We start from the raw sequence: 14,890 nt of genomic DNA on the forward strand, positions 1-14,890 counted from the left end.
TTTGAATAATAACCCGAGGGAACCCCTTGTAAGTTAAAGGTAGAAAACTTGAACTGATTTTTTTTTTCAGTGAAACAGATGGAGTTTGCCTAATTCATCAGGAAAAAAAATGGCAAAATAATATTTATGCAGATTTGTTAACCTATTCGTCTGCTGTTTGCACAACGTAATGCAAGTGGATATTAAAGTCTCAGATTGTATCCAGCCCTTTGACTGTACTGTAAATGTCTGGTAATAAAATACTGGCAGAGTAAATATATTAGCAGATTGGGTGCTCATCAAACTTACAAAATCAGTTTAGAAATAGCCTATATTTGACATCAGAAAGCCTTTCTGGAAAATCTCTTAATATACAAGGGTCTAGCCCAAATAATGCCCCTTTCTATTACAGAATCTTTTATTACAAAATCATAAGCATGTAATTCTGTAACATAACAATATCACACTCAAGCACACCATATGAAATTTTAGGTGAAATGTTCAAATAAAACTATAAATTATGCACCCATATTGTTACCCTACCAACCACTCTCAAGCAGGTCTTGCTTCTGCCGGACCCTGTATAATTAATAAACTATGGGCATATAAAACATGAAAAAGGCCTTGGCCTGGTGGCTCCGTTGATTGGAGCATTGTCCTGGGTACCGAAATGTGCCGCTTTTGATTCCTGATTAGGGCCCATGCCTGGGTTGCAGTGTAATCCCTGTTGGGGCTCCGGCCGGAGGCAACCGACGGATCTCCCTCTCTCTCTCTCTCTCTCTCTCCTTCTTCTCTCTCTAAAATGAGTAATAAAAATATATCCTCAGGTGAGAATTAAAAAAAATTAAAACATAAAAAAGGATATGACCCCTACATATGAAAAGCTAGTTCATTTTACCATGGCATTGAAAGGTCCCCCATTTTTCTATGTTGAAATTATAGTATATTAACACTTTTTGAAGGTAGGAAACCATTGCATTTTAATAAAAATATGAGGAGATTTTTAAGAATTAGAATTTTTACCCTATACTATGTGGTGGTGGTGTTATAATTTAAGGTTAGTTAAGTTAGTTAAGATTTGAGGTTTGTCTGAATTACATGATGTTTAGTAAAGAAAGTAACAAAAAGCTTTGGACTTGGATTCTAGCAGCTATATGACACCAGCCTAGAGGAAGTTGCAGCATGTCGTCTGTGTGCGAGAGGGACAGAGAAGGGCAGAAACGCACGTATCTGAGCTAGAGGGGGTGGGGGTCGGGAGCAGATGGGGGTTGGTACCAGCTCTGAAGGGAATTGACACTGTAGTAGGACAGTGTGGGCTGTATTCACAGATCTTAGTTTTGAGAGTTGACAAAGATGTTAGGAATCACGCATTTTATGGATGAAAGGTTTGAAGTTCAGAAAAGTGAGTGACTTATCTCAATTCCCACAGCATGTTTTTGACAAATTCAGGACAAGAAACCAGGTCTCTTTCCATTACACCACAGTAACAGGATAATGGGACGTTCATGTCGATTTGAAGAAGTTAAGTGATTAAATGATAATGGTTCATCAACAATTGAATTTGATGGTGGTTGTTAAGATCCATTCAATTAGACAGAATGGAAATTCAGAAAAAGAATGTTCTAAAATTCTTAGTTGGTAGTAACGAGGACTTGGACAAATACTTTGGCCATGACTTGGACAATAGAAAGAGAAATGTAGCAAAGAAATGGACCGGGCACTTGGTGCTTCCGTAGCAATAACCCATGTATCACAGTGTTAATTCCCTTTATAATTTTTCACTGCTGGTCCTTCTGTGTGTGCATGGGATGCAACATCTACACCTAGCACTTACCACCATGGCTAAAGCAAAAGAGCATCTTGATACATGTTTGTTGAATGAGTGGTTCCAGAAGTTCCCTGTCTACAGAGCTGGGAAAAGACTGAAAATTTGAAGTCAGACTGAATCATGGCAATAACAGCCCAGCTTGGCAGGAAGAAAGGTTGATGAAAACTAAGACTTCTGAAATGCCTTGGTGAGATATTACCTCACTGTACATAAGTTTAAGAGGACAATTTATCATTGCTTAAGACACAAAGGCAGTAATTTGAATACCTATTTAAAGCATAGGATACATTTTGTGCGTATGTATATATAAGTAAGCTGGGAAAAAATACCATGCTTTACCCATGGGGACAAAGAGGAAAACAACTGTAGCTCTGTTTTTGTTTTTTAAGTAGGAATCACCACAGTTCCATTCAACAATTAGGGCTTGAGCAATATGCAAAATGTGTGTATTTATAGTACAAATCTAAAAAAAGTGGGGGGAAAGGAACTTCTGGTGCAAGCATTGCCACACAAACCACTATGGTAATGTGGGGTCATGTTCTGGAACAGATTGGCAGAAAGATGTAATTCTCTTTCCACATTTTATTCTTTTAAAGGCAAACACCAGTGTCTCAGGTTTTTCGTTTATGTGTTCTGATGATAGCCTGGTATTTGAAAAGAAACCTCAAGTACCATTTTTGCCTCTAGAAATTCGGTAGCATCTTATTAAAAAACAATGGAAGCAACTGTCCTTTGTTTTGCAGTGTTCGTTTCTTTGGTAGCACTTGTCTTTCAGTGTGAAGCTGGGTGTTACTTGGGCTTTTCTCCCTCGACTTTTCTCCCTCGTCTGGTTGCTCTATCTCTGGTTGTTTTGCCAGCTCCTCTTTTATACTCTTACATCATTAATAACTAGAGGTCTCCGTTGGTCCTTGACCTTCTTTTCATTCTGCCTCTCACAGTTTCAGCTATCACCTCTGTGCATTTGACCCAAATCTGTTCTTTCTCTCCTTAATTGTCAGTTATCAATTTTATTTTCTTGCTTGACATCTCACCTATATGCTAGAAAGTGTTTCCAACTAAACATGCCCCCAAACAAACATATCATTTCATCCTTAAACAATCCTACTTTCTTTCTTTAAATGACACAGATTTGGTGATTCAAAGTCATCTTTAACTCATCCCTCTTCCTTACCCACCATACTGTCTCTGGAACTTGACTTGTCTTTGTTCCCATGTCCTCTTTATTGGGAACACACTTTTCTAGCCATTACACCTGATGTTTTCCTTCAAAGCCTACCTTAAATTTCTCGTGAAGTCTTGAGTCACATGTAAAAGTATCCTTTCTTTCCTTTGGAGTCCTGTATAATTTTATTTTAATGCATCTTAAGCCTTTCCTCTATTAGACTTGTTTATATATTCTCCTACCTCTCTTATTAGACTGAAAATTTGATGGCAAGGCATCTTCATTTTTTTTGTTCCCTAAATACACTAAGTGCTCAAATCTCTGTGCTAAGCACTCAACATGTTTTTTGAATGAATGAATGATTGGATTGAGTGTCCAGTACTGTTATGCCATGAGAATATTTAGTGGTGAGAGATACTGAGAGAGGCTTAGGTACTGTGTGGGAAAGTAATTGTATGGTGGATAATTTTTTTGTCTTGTTAATTGAAAAATAATACTTTTTTAGGTGTCAAATTGGTTTGCCAATGCAAGACGTCGACTTAAGAATACTGTTCGACAGCCAGATTTAAGCTGGGCTTTAAGGATAAAGTTGTACAACAAGTACGTTCAAGGAAATGCTGAGCGGCTTAGCGTAAGCAGTGATGATTCGTGTTCCGAAGGTTTGTTCGTATTTTTGCTTTCTTGGCTTTGCCTCAACTGCTATTTTTAAGGTCAATCCCACAAAATATAATGGTGCCATAACGGTTCTTTTTTCACTTTTATGGTACTATAAATGACCACCAGAATGATGACTGTTTCCTCTTGTTTATAATTTATTGTGTGTCAGAATAACATTTTCTGTGAAATTCATTAAAATTAAAATACCATAGGGAGAGATCACATAGATTCCTGCTTTTCTTTGCCCCCAAATTAATCTTGAATATCAAAGATAGTTTTATATACTTAAAATATTCTTTCTTTACATATATTTTTAATGATTAAATGTAGCCGATGGGTGGCTGGGGAAAAGTACATAGGAGTCCTACCTACTGATATTCTTCCCCCTTAGATGGAGAAAACCCTCCAAGAAGCCACATGAATGAAGGGGGCTATAATAATCCGGTTCACCATCCTGTGATTAAAAATGAGAGCTCGGTCATAAAGGCTGGAGTGAGGCCCGAGTCACAGGCCAATGAGGACTACGTGTCGCCCCCAAAATACAAGAGCAGCTTATTGAACCGTTACCTTAATGACTCTCTGAGACATGTCATGGTCACAAATGCTGCCATGATGGGAAAGACAAGGCAAAGGAACCATTCGGGATCTTTTAGTTCCAATGAATTCGAGGAAGAATTAGTGTCTCCTTCATCATCAGAAACCGAAGGGAACTTCGTCTATCGCACAGGTAAGTCTGTGCTTTTTCTGATATCTTGTTTAAAACCATTCAAACTGCAAGCAGAGGCATTTATTTCAACAGGTATCAAGTCATAGTTTCTATTCCTTATGCATCAGATTATTCACATATTGCCCATAGTTAGGTTTTAAAGCCTTTGTTTTGTTTTTAGTTACCAGAGATACATGTAGTAGATGATGGAAATTTTTCATTCTTAGTAAAAATGATAAGAACTTTCATTCTTAATAATAATTTTTAATCTCAATGATACATATATTGGCCTTTATTAATATATTTTAATGGAGGAGTGTTCTGGATTCCATCATCAGGCGTGGAAATTCTTTGTATTCCATATTTTTTCTTACATTCTTTTATTGTGAATAATTGTGGAAAATAAACACAAATTAGCATGGGTGCCAAGACTCTGGTGATAGAACGGAATAGGTCTGTCTTAAATTGCTTTGGAAATTTTACTTTTATTTCAGAAATAATGAATCGATTACTACCTGTCCAAAACAGTCAGAGGGAGCAGTGAGTTTGGTAAAATGCTGTCTCTTGACCTCAGTTCCCGAAGAGCTTTGATCATAAAGAGAGTTTGAGCAATAGCTTCTGAACAAAGAACATGTGTGACCTATATCTGGTGTAAATAGTGTCCATATCCTGAAAATGCCAACAAATGAGGTTTAGAAATGTTAGAAATAAAGATAACTTCAGAAGCATCCAGTCCAGCCACATTGTGTCATAAATAAGAAAACCCAGACTAAGAACACACAGATAGTTTATTCTTGTCCAGATCAATAGTGCAGCTGAGCTAGCACAACAGGTTGGAAGGATATAACTGCTACGAGACTACTATCACTGTTATTATTACACATTCTAATGTAGCTAGCTACTACTCAACTTTAGTTATTACACATACTGCCACCATCGTTGATTGAGTAGTTGTGACATGTTAGGCTCTGTGCTAAATGCTACACAAATGTTACTACATTTAGTCCTTAGCATATCAGGAAGCCTGATAGGTGACCCATAGGGCTTTATAAAAGAACTTAAATTTGGTTTGTTTAATATCACCTTCACATTATCTAGTCAGAAATCAAGTGTCTACAAAATGTACAAGATACATTATCCCTGAGGATTCAGAGGAAAATCTCAATATACTTTTAAAGACTTAATCTCATTTTTGTTTGTGTCTCCAATTCCAACAATGAAAATAACTTCAAACAGTCTTAACTATAAAAATAGTCTTGTAAATAATGATTGGGTCTAGGAAGAAGTATAAGATGCAATAAAAGACTATTTAGCTAATAAAAATAAAATTTAAAACTACATAGTAACATCTAACTAATATGACCAGAGAGGAACTAGGAGGTAATTTAGAGCTTTATGAATGTTAATTTACAGAGAAAGGAAAATAAGTCATACAAGTACAAGTAATTAAGAAGAATATTTTTTAAAATATAAAATACAAAGCTAAAAATAGATAAATAAATCAAGAGTTGACTCTCTGAAAGCAATAGTAAAAGAAATAAGCAAAAATTAACACTAAGTAAAGTTGGAAATGGGAAAGAAGATCTAGCAATCAATATATTGGTACTAAACAAAAATATTTTAAATTATGATGAAATACTATGAGTAATTATTGACAAGGTACTGTATACAAATGTGTGGATAAAATGAATTGGTATTATCCACATAGATTAAATTATAAACTCATAATGAGAAAAGTTTTAAATCACCCCTAATTAAGGAAAAATAAAGGTTGTTTTAGTAAATCCAAGTCCCAAAACACATGACTTGATAGACTCATTGGATTTATTTCAGACTTTGAAGAAATCATTTTCATGCTTTAGACATTTTTTTGTCTGAAACATATAAAAATATGGGAAATATTGGTCCTGGCCACGTAGCTCAGTTGGCTAGTGTTGTCTTGGCGCACCAAGGTTGCGGGCTTGATCTTTGGTCAGGGCGCACACAAGAATCAACCAATGGGTGCGTAAATAAGTGGGACAACAAAGCAATGTTTCGCTCTGTCAATACATACACACACATGTATATTATCTGAGTTTTAAAAAATGGGATGTTATCCAAATTCCAAACTAGATTAAGATAGCATAGAAGTCAAAATTTTTATTTTGACTATGAAACATGAGAAATGTGATGTTAAGTGAAAAACAATTCAAAATTGTGGAAACACTGAATATAATTATGACAATACAAATGTGTGTAGACAAAAACAAAAAAAAAGATATTTGGAAACAATGAAAATTAATTTTGATGAGATAATTGAAGGTCTATTATTTTTAAAACTTTCTTATAAATTTCTTTCTGTTGCTCGGTAAAAGCAAGGTCATATGTCTGTGAAATTTAGCCAGTGTAATGAGTCTTCTTAAAATGTGTGCTTTTTTCAGAGGTAACAAAATAAAACAATCAAAGCAGGAATAGCAGGCCTGTATAGTTGATGCTTTTCTCAGTTAAATATCATGGCCATTTATTTTTATTAAAGCATTCCAACGGACTATTCATGTGCCAAGTTCTATTTTTAAATTAAAACTTAGTTTTTAGTTGTGCAAGCAATGAGAAAGCAGCCTAGACACGTCAACTTCTGGTTTTTCCTGCGTGTTTATAAACTTGAAAGGAACAGAATACATTTTGGGGTTTTGTGGATGGAGAATTAAGAAAGACTGCTAAATTTCAGAGCAAAACAATAAATGGCTGTCTCCTAAAGCTGAGTGACAGCACTGGTACAACTGTAGCCGGTTAGCACTCATGCGTAAATAGTGGAACAGGGGATTTCAGTAAGCGCTTTCTGAGCAACTGCTATGGTTTTCTCTGGCATACAGACGTACTCTGAATTCCTTCAATTCCTTCTGGTTTTACTTTCTTTCCTCACCTAAATAGAAATCTTCTAAGTCTGGTATTAATATCACTCCCCTTCCTAGTTCTATAGTACTACAAAGATTTCAAATTTTAAATTCTTTTCCAAGAAACGATTGCCTTTAAATACAATTTATTAGTTTATTGATGCTAAGAAATTTACCTGCTTTCCATCCGTTTTTGTAAAACAGTAATTCTTTCATAATGCATTTTAAAGGAATTGGTGTATGGGAGGACAAGGTATCACTGAATTTCACTTCACTGGTTCATGTTAAATTCCAGCAGGGAGAAGCCTGGACGGATATAAAGTAGATACAAACATGTTTTTATTGATTTCATTGATTTTTTTGTAGGCATTAAATATTCTCTGTAATCTGCAGTCTCCCACATCATGCAGAAGAAAACTGTGCTTTTTTTTTTTTGAGGAACATAGTAAATATTGGTTACTTATATAACAACAAATATTGGTTAAAACATATCTGACAGCAGCAATTATAACACTATAATTGATCTAAATTGTTAAGGTCATTGCTTTTAAATAAAATTAAGTAATACTCAAGAAAATTTAGTCAGTGCTGTTTGTTGAATTAATTCATCTAAATTGAAATTATAATCCATTTTCATCATGTTAGGTTAACAGATGGTAGTTTTCAGGTATTTGACAGAGTGAATTCCTATTGCAAACTGACCTCTATGCCTCGAGCCCCTAGGTGGGTTTGCTCTCAGACATCAGGATAAGGGCTCTACCCATCCCATCCATCTCCACTCCAGTTGAATCAATGCCGGTAGTCTCCACGTGGGACCATCCACGAAGGAGCCATCTGCCCCCGGTGCCACGTTACAAAGTCTTCAGTGGAGCCTTTCCTAACTTGGATTAGAGTTTGATTTGCCTTCAAACACAAGCCTATTAAATTTATTTCTTTGCTGAAGGAGAGAGGAGACATTTCTAAGAAGTGTACTGATAGAGAAACTAAGGCATGTCTTTTTTTTTGTTTATTAATTTGAGAGAGAGAGAGAGAGAGGGGAACATTTATGTGTTGTTCCATTTATTTATGCATTCATTGGTTGATTTTTGTGTGTGCCCTGACTGGGAATTGAACCCACAATCTTGGTGTATCAGGATCCTCCAAACTAAACTACCTGGCCAGGGCTCAGGCAAGTCTTAATATTAGATGTGTGGACTTCCCCTCTTCTTTTACTTGGTTTGAAGACAAATCCCTGTCATGTTCCTTCTTTTTTGCAGCTCACAAATGATCGACTTTTAAGTAGCTAGTACATTTTGAACCCCACTAATCTGCCAGCATGTAATTCTCTTTAATGTATTTTATTGATTATGCTACTACGGTTGTCCCGATTTTTCCCCCTTTGCCTCCCACTCCATCCAGCATCCTCCATTCCCTCAGGCAATTCCTACACCATTGTTCATATCCATGGGTCATGGCTGGGGTCACTGGCTACTCCATTTCCTATAATGTATTTTACATCCCCACAACTGTTCTGTAACTACCTGTTTGTACTTCTTAATTCCCTCACCTCTTCACCCATTCTTCCCCTCCCCCTCTCATCTGGTAACCAGCAAAATGCCTTCTGTATCCATGATTCTGTCTCTGTTCTTCTTGTTTGCTTAGTTTGTTTTTAAGATTCAATTGTTGATAGAGTTGTATTATTTTGCCATTTTATTGTTCATAGTTTTGATCTTCTTCTTCTTAAATAAGTCCCTTTAACATTTCATACAATAATGGTTTAGTGATGATGAACTCCTTTAGTTTTTCTCTTATTTGGGAAGCTCTTTGTCTGATTGATTCTAAATGATATTTTTGCTAGGTAGACAAATCTTGGCTGTAGGTCACTACTTTTCGTGACTTTGAATATTTCTTGCAAATCCCTTCTAGCCTGCAAGGTTTCTTTTGAGAAATCAACTGGAAGTCTTATGGGAACTCCCCTGTAGGTAACTAACTTCTTTTCTCTCACTGCTTTTAAGATTCTCTTTATATTTAACTTTTGGCATTTTAATTATGTCCTGGAGTGGGCCTCTTTGCATCCATCTTGTTTGGGACTCTCTGTGCTTCCTGGACTTGCATGTCTTCACCAAATTAGGGAAGTTTTCTTTCATTATTTTTTTCAAATAGATTTCCAATTTCTTGCTCTTTCTCTTCTCCTTCTGTCATGCCTGTGTTGCAAATGCTGGACCTATTGAAGTTGTCCCAGAGGCTGCTTATACTATCCTTACTGTTTTGGATTCTTTTTTCTTCTTCTTGTTCTGATTAGTTGTGATTCCATATCATTGATTTGATTCTTGGCTTCATCCACTCTACTGTTGTTTCCCTGTAAATTGTTATTTATTTCAATTAGTGTATTCTTCATTTTTGACTGGATCTTTTTTATGGTGTTGAGGTCCTCACTAAGTTCCTTGAGCATCCTTATAGCCTCTGTTTTGAACTCTGCATCTGATAGGTTGCTTATCTCCTTCATTTCATTTAGCTCTTTTTTTGGAGTTTTGATCTATTCTTCCATTTGGGTCATGTTGCTTTATCTCATCATTTTTGTCAGCCTCCCTGTTTGTTTTTGTGTATTAGGTAGAGCTGCTTTGACTCCATGTCTTGGTAATGTGGCCCGATGCAGTAGGTGTCCTGTAGGGTCCAGTGACACAGCCTCCCCTATCACCAAAGCTGGGTGCTTGAGGTGTGCCCTTCATATGGGCTGAGTACACCTTCCTCTTGTAGTTGAACCTTGGTTGCTGTTGGCAGGTCAATGGGAGGGATTTACCCAGACCAGTCAGCTGCAAGGACTGACAGTGAGCACTGATCACCAACCTCCACCCTCCGCGGAGGATCAGCTGTGCAGGGGCAGGGTGGTGGTGCTCCGACGTGGTCTGTAGCTGCCCACTGGGTGCAGTGGCCCTGGGAAGATGGTTCAGGCCAAGGTCAGCACCCACCTATGTCCTGCCCAGTGCCACCCTGCCTGAGTTATAAAGCAATCTGAGATGACTGCTACTTGTGGTGGGTTGGGAGTTTCCCAGGCAGAGCCAAGCTGTGAATCTAGGCTGGCTGCTGCTAGTGGTAGGCCTGGGGCTCACTGAGACCAGCTGTTGCTTTTTTGAGAGGATTTAGGAAGTTGTGAAGCATGAGCCAAGACCAGCCATTCATATGGAAAACTATCTTGGGTAGGCCTGAGTCTCTGGGCATCTCCAAGGCAGGTCACACAGTGTTAGCCAGGTTGATGGATGTGATTGATAGCCAGATATGGCTCCCGCCTGCCAGCTCTGTGGTTCTGTGGAGGGAGGGTTTAGAAAAGGGAAAAGACCTCTGCTCACCTAGATGCCAGACACTTCATTTTCTCCCTGTATACTATGGGTGCCTTTCAAGCTGCTACCCCAGTGCTGGAGCTCAGATGAGGTGAGTCTGAGTAGGCGAGTCTGATTAGGTGAGTCCATGTGTGGGTTCTTTAAAAGGAACTGCTTGGGGCTCCAGAAGTTTCTTCCACTCATTCAATCCCTGCTGGTTTTTACAGCCAGAAGTTGTGGGGACTTATCTTCCTGGCACTGGAACCCTGAGCTGGGGAGCCTGGTGTGGGTCTGGGACTCCTTTCTCCCAAGTAATCCCTCCCAAATTTTTATCCACCACACGTGGGTGAGGGACCAGCCTGTTCCACGTCTGCGCCCCTCCGAACAGTCTGGATGGATGTGGTTAATTCTGTGGCTTTCAGACTTCCATTCAATTTGATTTCTGATGGTTCTGAGTGATGGTTGTTCTACATTTCAGTTGTAATTTTGATGTGGTTGTGTGAAGAGGTGAGCCATGTCTGCCTACACTGCCATCTTTACTGAAAGTCCACGTGTAATTCATATATAACCTGCTCCTGCAAGACTGAATGTTTAAACTTCTTCTTGTTAAACTGTCTAAAACCCCCCTTAATATTTTACATCTGTTGTTGCAAAAACATATAGGCAGATGGGATTCTTTTCTCTGTAAATGTGAATTAATCAGATTAGCTTCCCCTCTACTTGATGGAAGTGAATATCCCTGAAGAAAGGGAGATTTTGATTGAGAGAAGAAAGGTCATTTATTTGATACATGGAACACTTTGGGAGGTAGAGTCCATTTGGATGACCTGCCACATTTGGAGCAAAATGAGAGAATGAAGCATTTTGGTTATTGAGGAAAGAGGAACTAGGAAGTAGAACAAAATTTGGGAGAATGACAAAGGCTAAATACCATTTTGAAACATTATTCTTGGCTAACAACTCCTTTGAATAAAAAATGGTGACTTTCTGATAGCCTTTTAAAAAGGGATCTGTTCTCCTGGCTGGTGTGGCTCAGTGGATAAAGCTCCAACCTGCGAACCAGGGAGTGGCTGGTTCGATTCCCAGTCAGGGCACATGCCTGGGTTGGAGGCCAGGTCCCCAGTAGGGGGCATGTGAGTGGCAACTGCACATTAATGTTTCTCTCCCTCTCTTTTTCCCACCCTTCCCCTCTGTCTAAAAATAAATGAATAAAATCTTTTTTTTAAAGGGATTTTTCTAATTACTTATTTCAAAGCAGTAATGTTTTAGATGAGATTTCTAGAAATTCTGACCTTTGAATAAACATGGGGTTACTATAGAATTATAAACATTTAAGCATTGTTCTAAACACTGGAGATTTTTAAATGTCAATGGTGTTGGTGGGGAAACACATACATACATATGGATTAGTTCTGAAATTAAAATTAGCTTGATTTTTTGAAAATTAAATATTTTTATGGATTTATTTGCAAAATTTAAGTGAAATTTTTCTGTGTTCCACCTGCTGTTACAAACGGAGAGATTAACTGCAAACAAAAATAAAAAGGAGAACAAATGTTGGCATGAGCAGGTGCTGACTCCTTCAGGGGCTAGCGTCTCATTTATCTTCTCTGTTTTCTGGTATCGGGTGAGAGCCTGCCAAAGCCTGATTGTAGATGCTGAGACTCACAGTCCCATTCAGCAACATGACTTACAAACAATTTGAAAGAATACGGCAGCTCAGTTAACAAAATGTACACATTTTTCGGGTTGTGTTTAATCCTGACATTGAGCGGCCTTTTATGTTGTATTTCCTCCGTGCGGCCCCTGAAAATGATATAACGCTGACTTTATATTTGTGTGAATGTAGACAGTTTTCTGAAATGCAGTTGTATCTCCTCTCTTGTGCTGATTCTCACTGCCTTGTACATATTAAACGTTTGTTGAAGCCCTGAAATGGTGATTTATTCAGTTTTATAGTCCCCGGATCCCTTACCTTAGTACAGTATCTTTTACATATTTGCTCCCTAACTGTCTCTTAAATGAATGAGCTAGTGTTTTCATGAGTCTGTCTCTTAAGTCATAGAAGACATTTTAATGTGTATGTTGATCTCTGCAAACACGGTAAGAGAAAGGAAATGGTCCTAAATAACTCTAAGTGAGTCAAAAAAAAAAAAAAAAGGCAAATACAAGAGGTTAAAACCAGAGGAAGAAAATTAAACAAAATGAAGCTTGAAATCTTAAAATGTTTAAGAGATTAAAAAGAAAAAATTAGAAGATATAAAATGAAACTAAACAGATTGTTAAGAAAAAGAGTGACTTGCAAGAAAACATAAGGGTGATCCAATCCACCAAAGAATAAAAAGTATAGCATAAGACAAAAATCAGTGGAGCCTTAGTGACTTTGACTTCACTGATGATACTCTTTGTGGATGTCTGGTACACAACCCTGTCGGTGAGACCGAGGAAATGAAGCACAGATTTGGACCCACTGATTTAAACCCTTCTGCTGTATTCACCCTCAGAGTTGGCAGAGTTGACAGCTGTGACTTTTTCAGAGTGATTATTTTTAATCCTATGATAGAACTGGAGACAGCCTATGCAGAAATTTTACATTTTCTTTCTCCTACTCATATGAAAGTAAAGATCCCATACATTTTACATATTTTCCTGTAAAACACAAGTTTATCAATACGAAATTTTGATTCTGCAGGGCATTTGCAATATTTTGGCATTACTGGGTGCTGGCATTCCATCAATTGTAATTGATTTCCTGACACTCTGCCTTTCAAACTTGCTACAGCAGTCAGTCGTGTCCTGCTGCAATTTCATAGAAGTGCTTGTTCATGTCACTATGTTTAAGGCTGTGTCAGTATTTCCATTGAGAGACTTTTTTCATTCCCTAGGGCTTCTAAATAAGTCATAAAAATTCGGGCCAAACTCAAAGTTGGCATAAAAGGGCCTTTTTCCCCTTTGTCCTATGTATAAGGAATATAAGTGCATAACTCCCCCTAATTCTAAATTTAGTCAGGTTTGTAAACTCTTTACACACTGACAAGACCAAATAAGATCTGTTGACACCCCTCCAGTCTGGTACTAGAAAGGTTTTACTTTCTATGAAAATAACAAGGTATGCTGGTTAATGAATGTGGAAGTGTTTCCTTTCCTTTCTTTCTTTTTGGGTTCGCCACAGTTAGTTTTTCCCTTCTGCCTCCCTAGTTGGTTTCTAAAGTTAAACGGGCACTTTTCTGTGTCAAAATTTGTCTTGTTGCTATAACAAAATTTTTACTTAAATATGTGTTTTCTTCCAGTTCAGGATTTTGGTACTTTTCAGTTTGGAGAGTTTGTTTGCTCGTTTTCTATTAGAAATTATGTAATTTATATTGTGTTTGGGGAAAGGCATATAATAATAATTTTGTTTACTTTGCCCAAGTTCTTTCACAAGACTTGATTTTTTGGTTTTGGTTTTTGTTTTTTGTTTGTTTTCAGGTTAGAGGAAGCAGAACATGTTTAAATAGTAGCTACATAATGACCCTTTTCTCCCTTTCTTCTTTGACAGCTTTGTTTTCCAATTTCTCTCGTTTTTGTTGTACTAAAAAGGGCAATAGCCAAGGATTTCATAAGCCCAGCAGTGGATTGTAAAGGATCCTCTATTTCAGTCCTTCAGTTTGCAGATTAGGAAGTTGCTTTGGGCTCCTCACTAGGCATCATCATGGTTGGGTTTTGGGATCTGAGTGCTCGGCTGGCTTGCGCTCAGATGTGGTCCTGAACCCGGGTACAGGAAGCCTGGTTGCTTTTGGTAATTTCAGGTGTTTAACTGACTTTTACTTAAAAAATACTTAAATCCTCAGTGTTGAACTTTTGAGAGTTTAGTCTAGGTGTGTGTACATGTTTTAAAAAGTCCCTCTTTTAATGGCTGCAGTAGGAGGGTCTTTGCACGTGTTGATAGACTGTCGGCTGAAACAGGCATCCCGCACCCGAGGGAAACGGGAATGGTTGCAGAAGCTCCCAGACAGTTAATACTCCCGTGGGGTGGGTGTGTGTGTGTGTATTAGGTCGCTTAGTGGTAGTAATAGTAATAGAAATGGAACACAGCTGGGAAAACAAAGTAGCTTTTGAAAATGACCAGTGGTATCTTTCCTCTGCCTTGTGCACATACTGGAGATATAACAACCCAATTGGAAAGCGTATTGAGAAGATAGATTAGTCTCAGTTTAAAGCAACAACATCACTCGTTGACTTCTAACAATTTTGAGTCTGCCCAGTCAGAAAAGCCAGTCATGAACCATTTTTCATGCCCAGTAAGGACATTACAGGGCAGGAAACACTAAGGTGTTTCGATGTCAAAATCACTGTTAATATTTCTGCAGGTGAGGCACTTCACTAAATGTACCAAGGAAAAACTAACTT

The 14,890-nt window shown here is 37.8% G+C and overlaps 1 protein-coding gene across 2 annotated transcripts in view; it reads left to right on the plus strand.

The window, feature by feature from the left end:
- MKX (mohawk homeobox) overlaps positions 1–14,890 on the plus strand; it is a 62,919-nt gene that overhangs the window by 8,698 nt on the left and 39,331 nt on the right. For both annotated transcript variants that reach the window (XM_053923401.2, XM_045195558.2), the window contains exons 4-5: positions 3,475–3,628; positions 4,018–4,353. In XM_053923401.2, coding sequence (XP_053779376.1) covers positions 3,475–3,628; positions 4,018–4,353 — 490 coding nt within the window. The remainder of the gene's footprint in view (positions 1–3,474; positions 3,629–4,017; positions 4,354–14,890) is intronic.

The sequence above is a fragment of the Desmodus rotundus genome, chromosome 4 (assembly GCF_022682495.2).
Source record: "Desmodus rotundus isolate HL8 chromosome 4, HLdesRot8A.1, whole genome shotgun sequence".
NCBI classification, from domain to species: domain Eukaryota; kingdom Metazoa; phylum Chordata; class Mammalia; order Chiroptera; family Phyllostomidae; genus Desmodus; species Desmodus rotundus.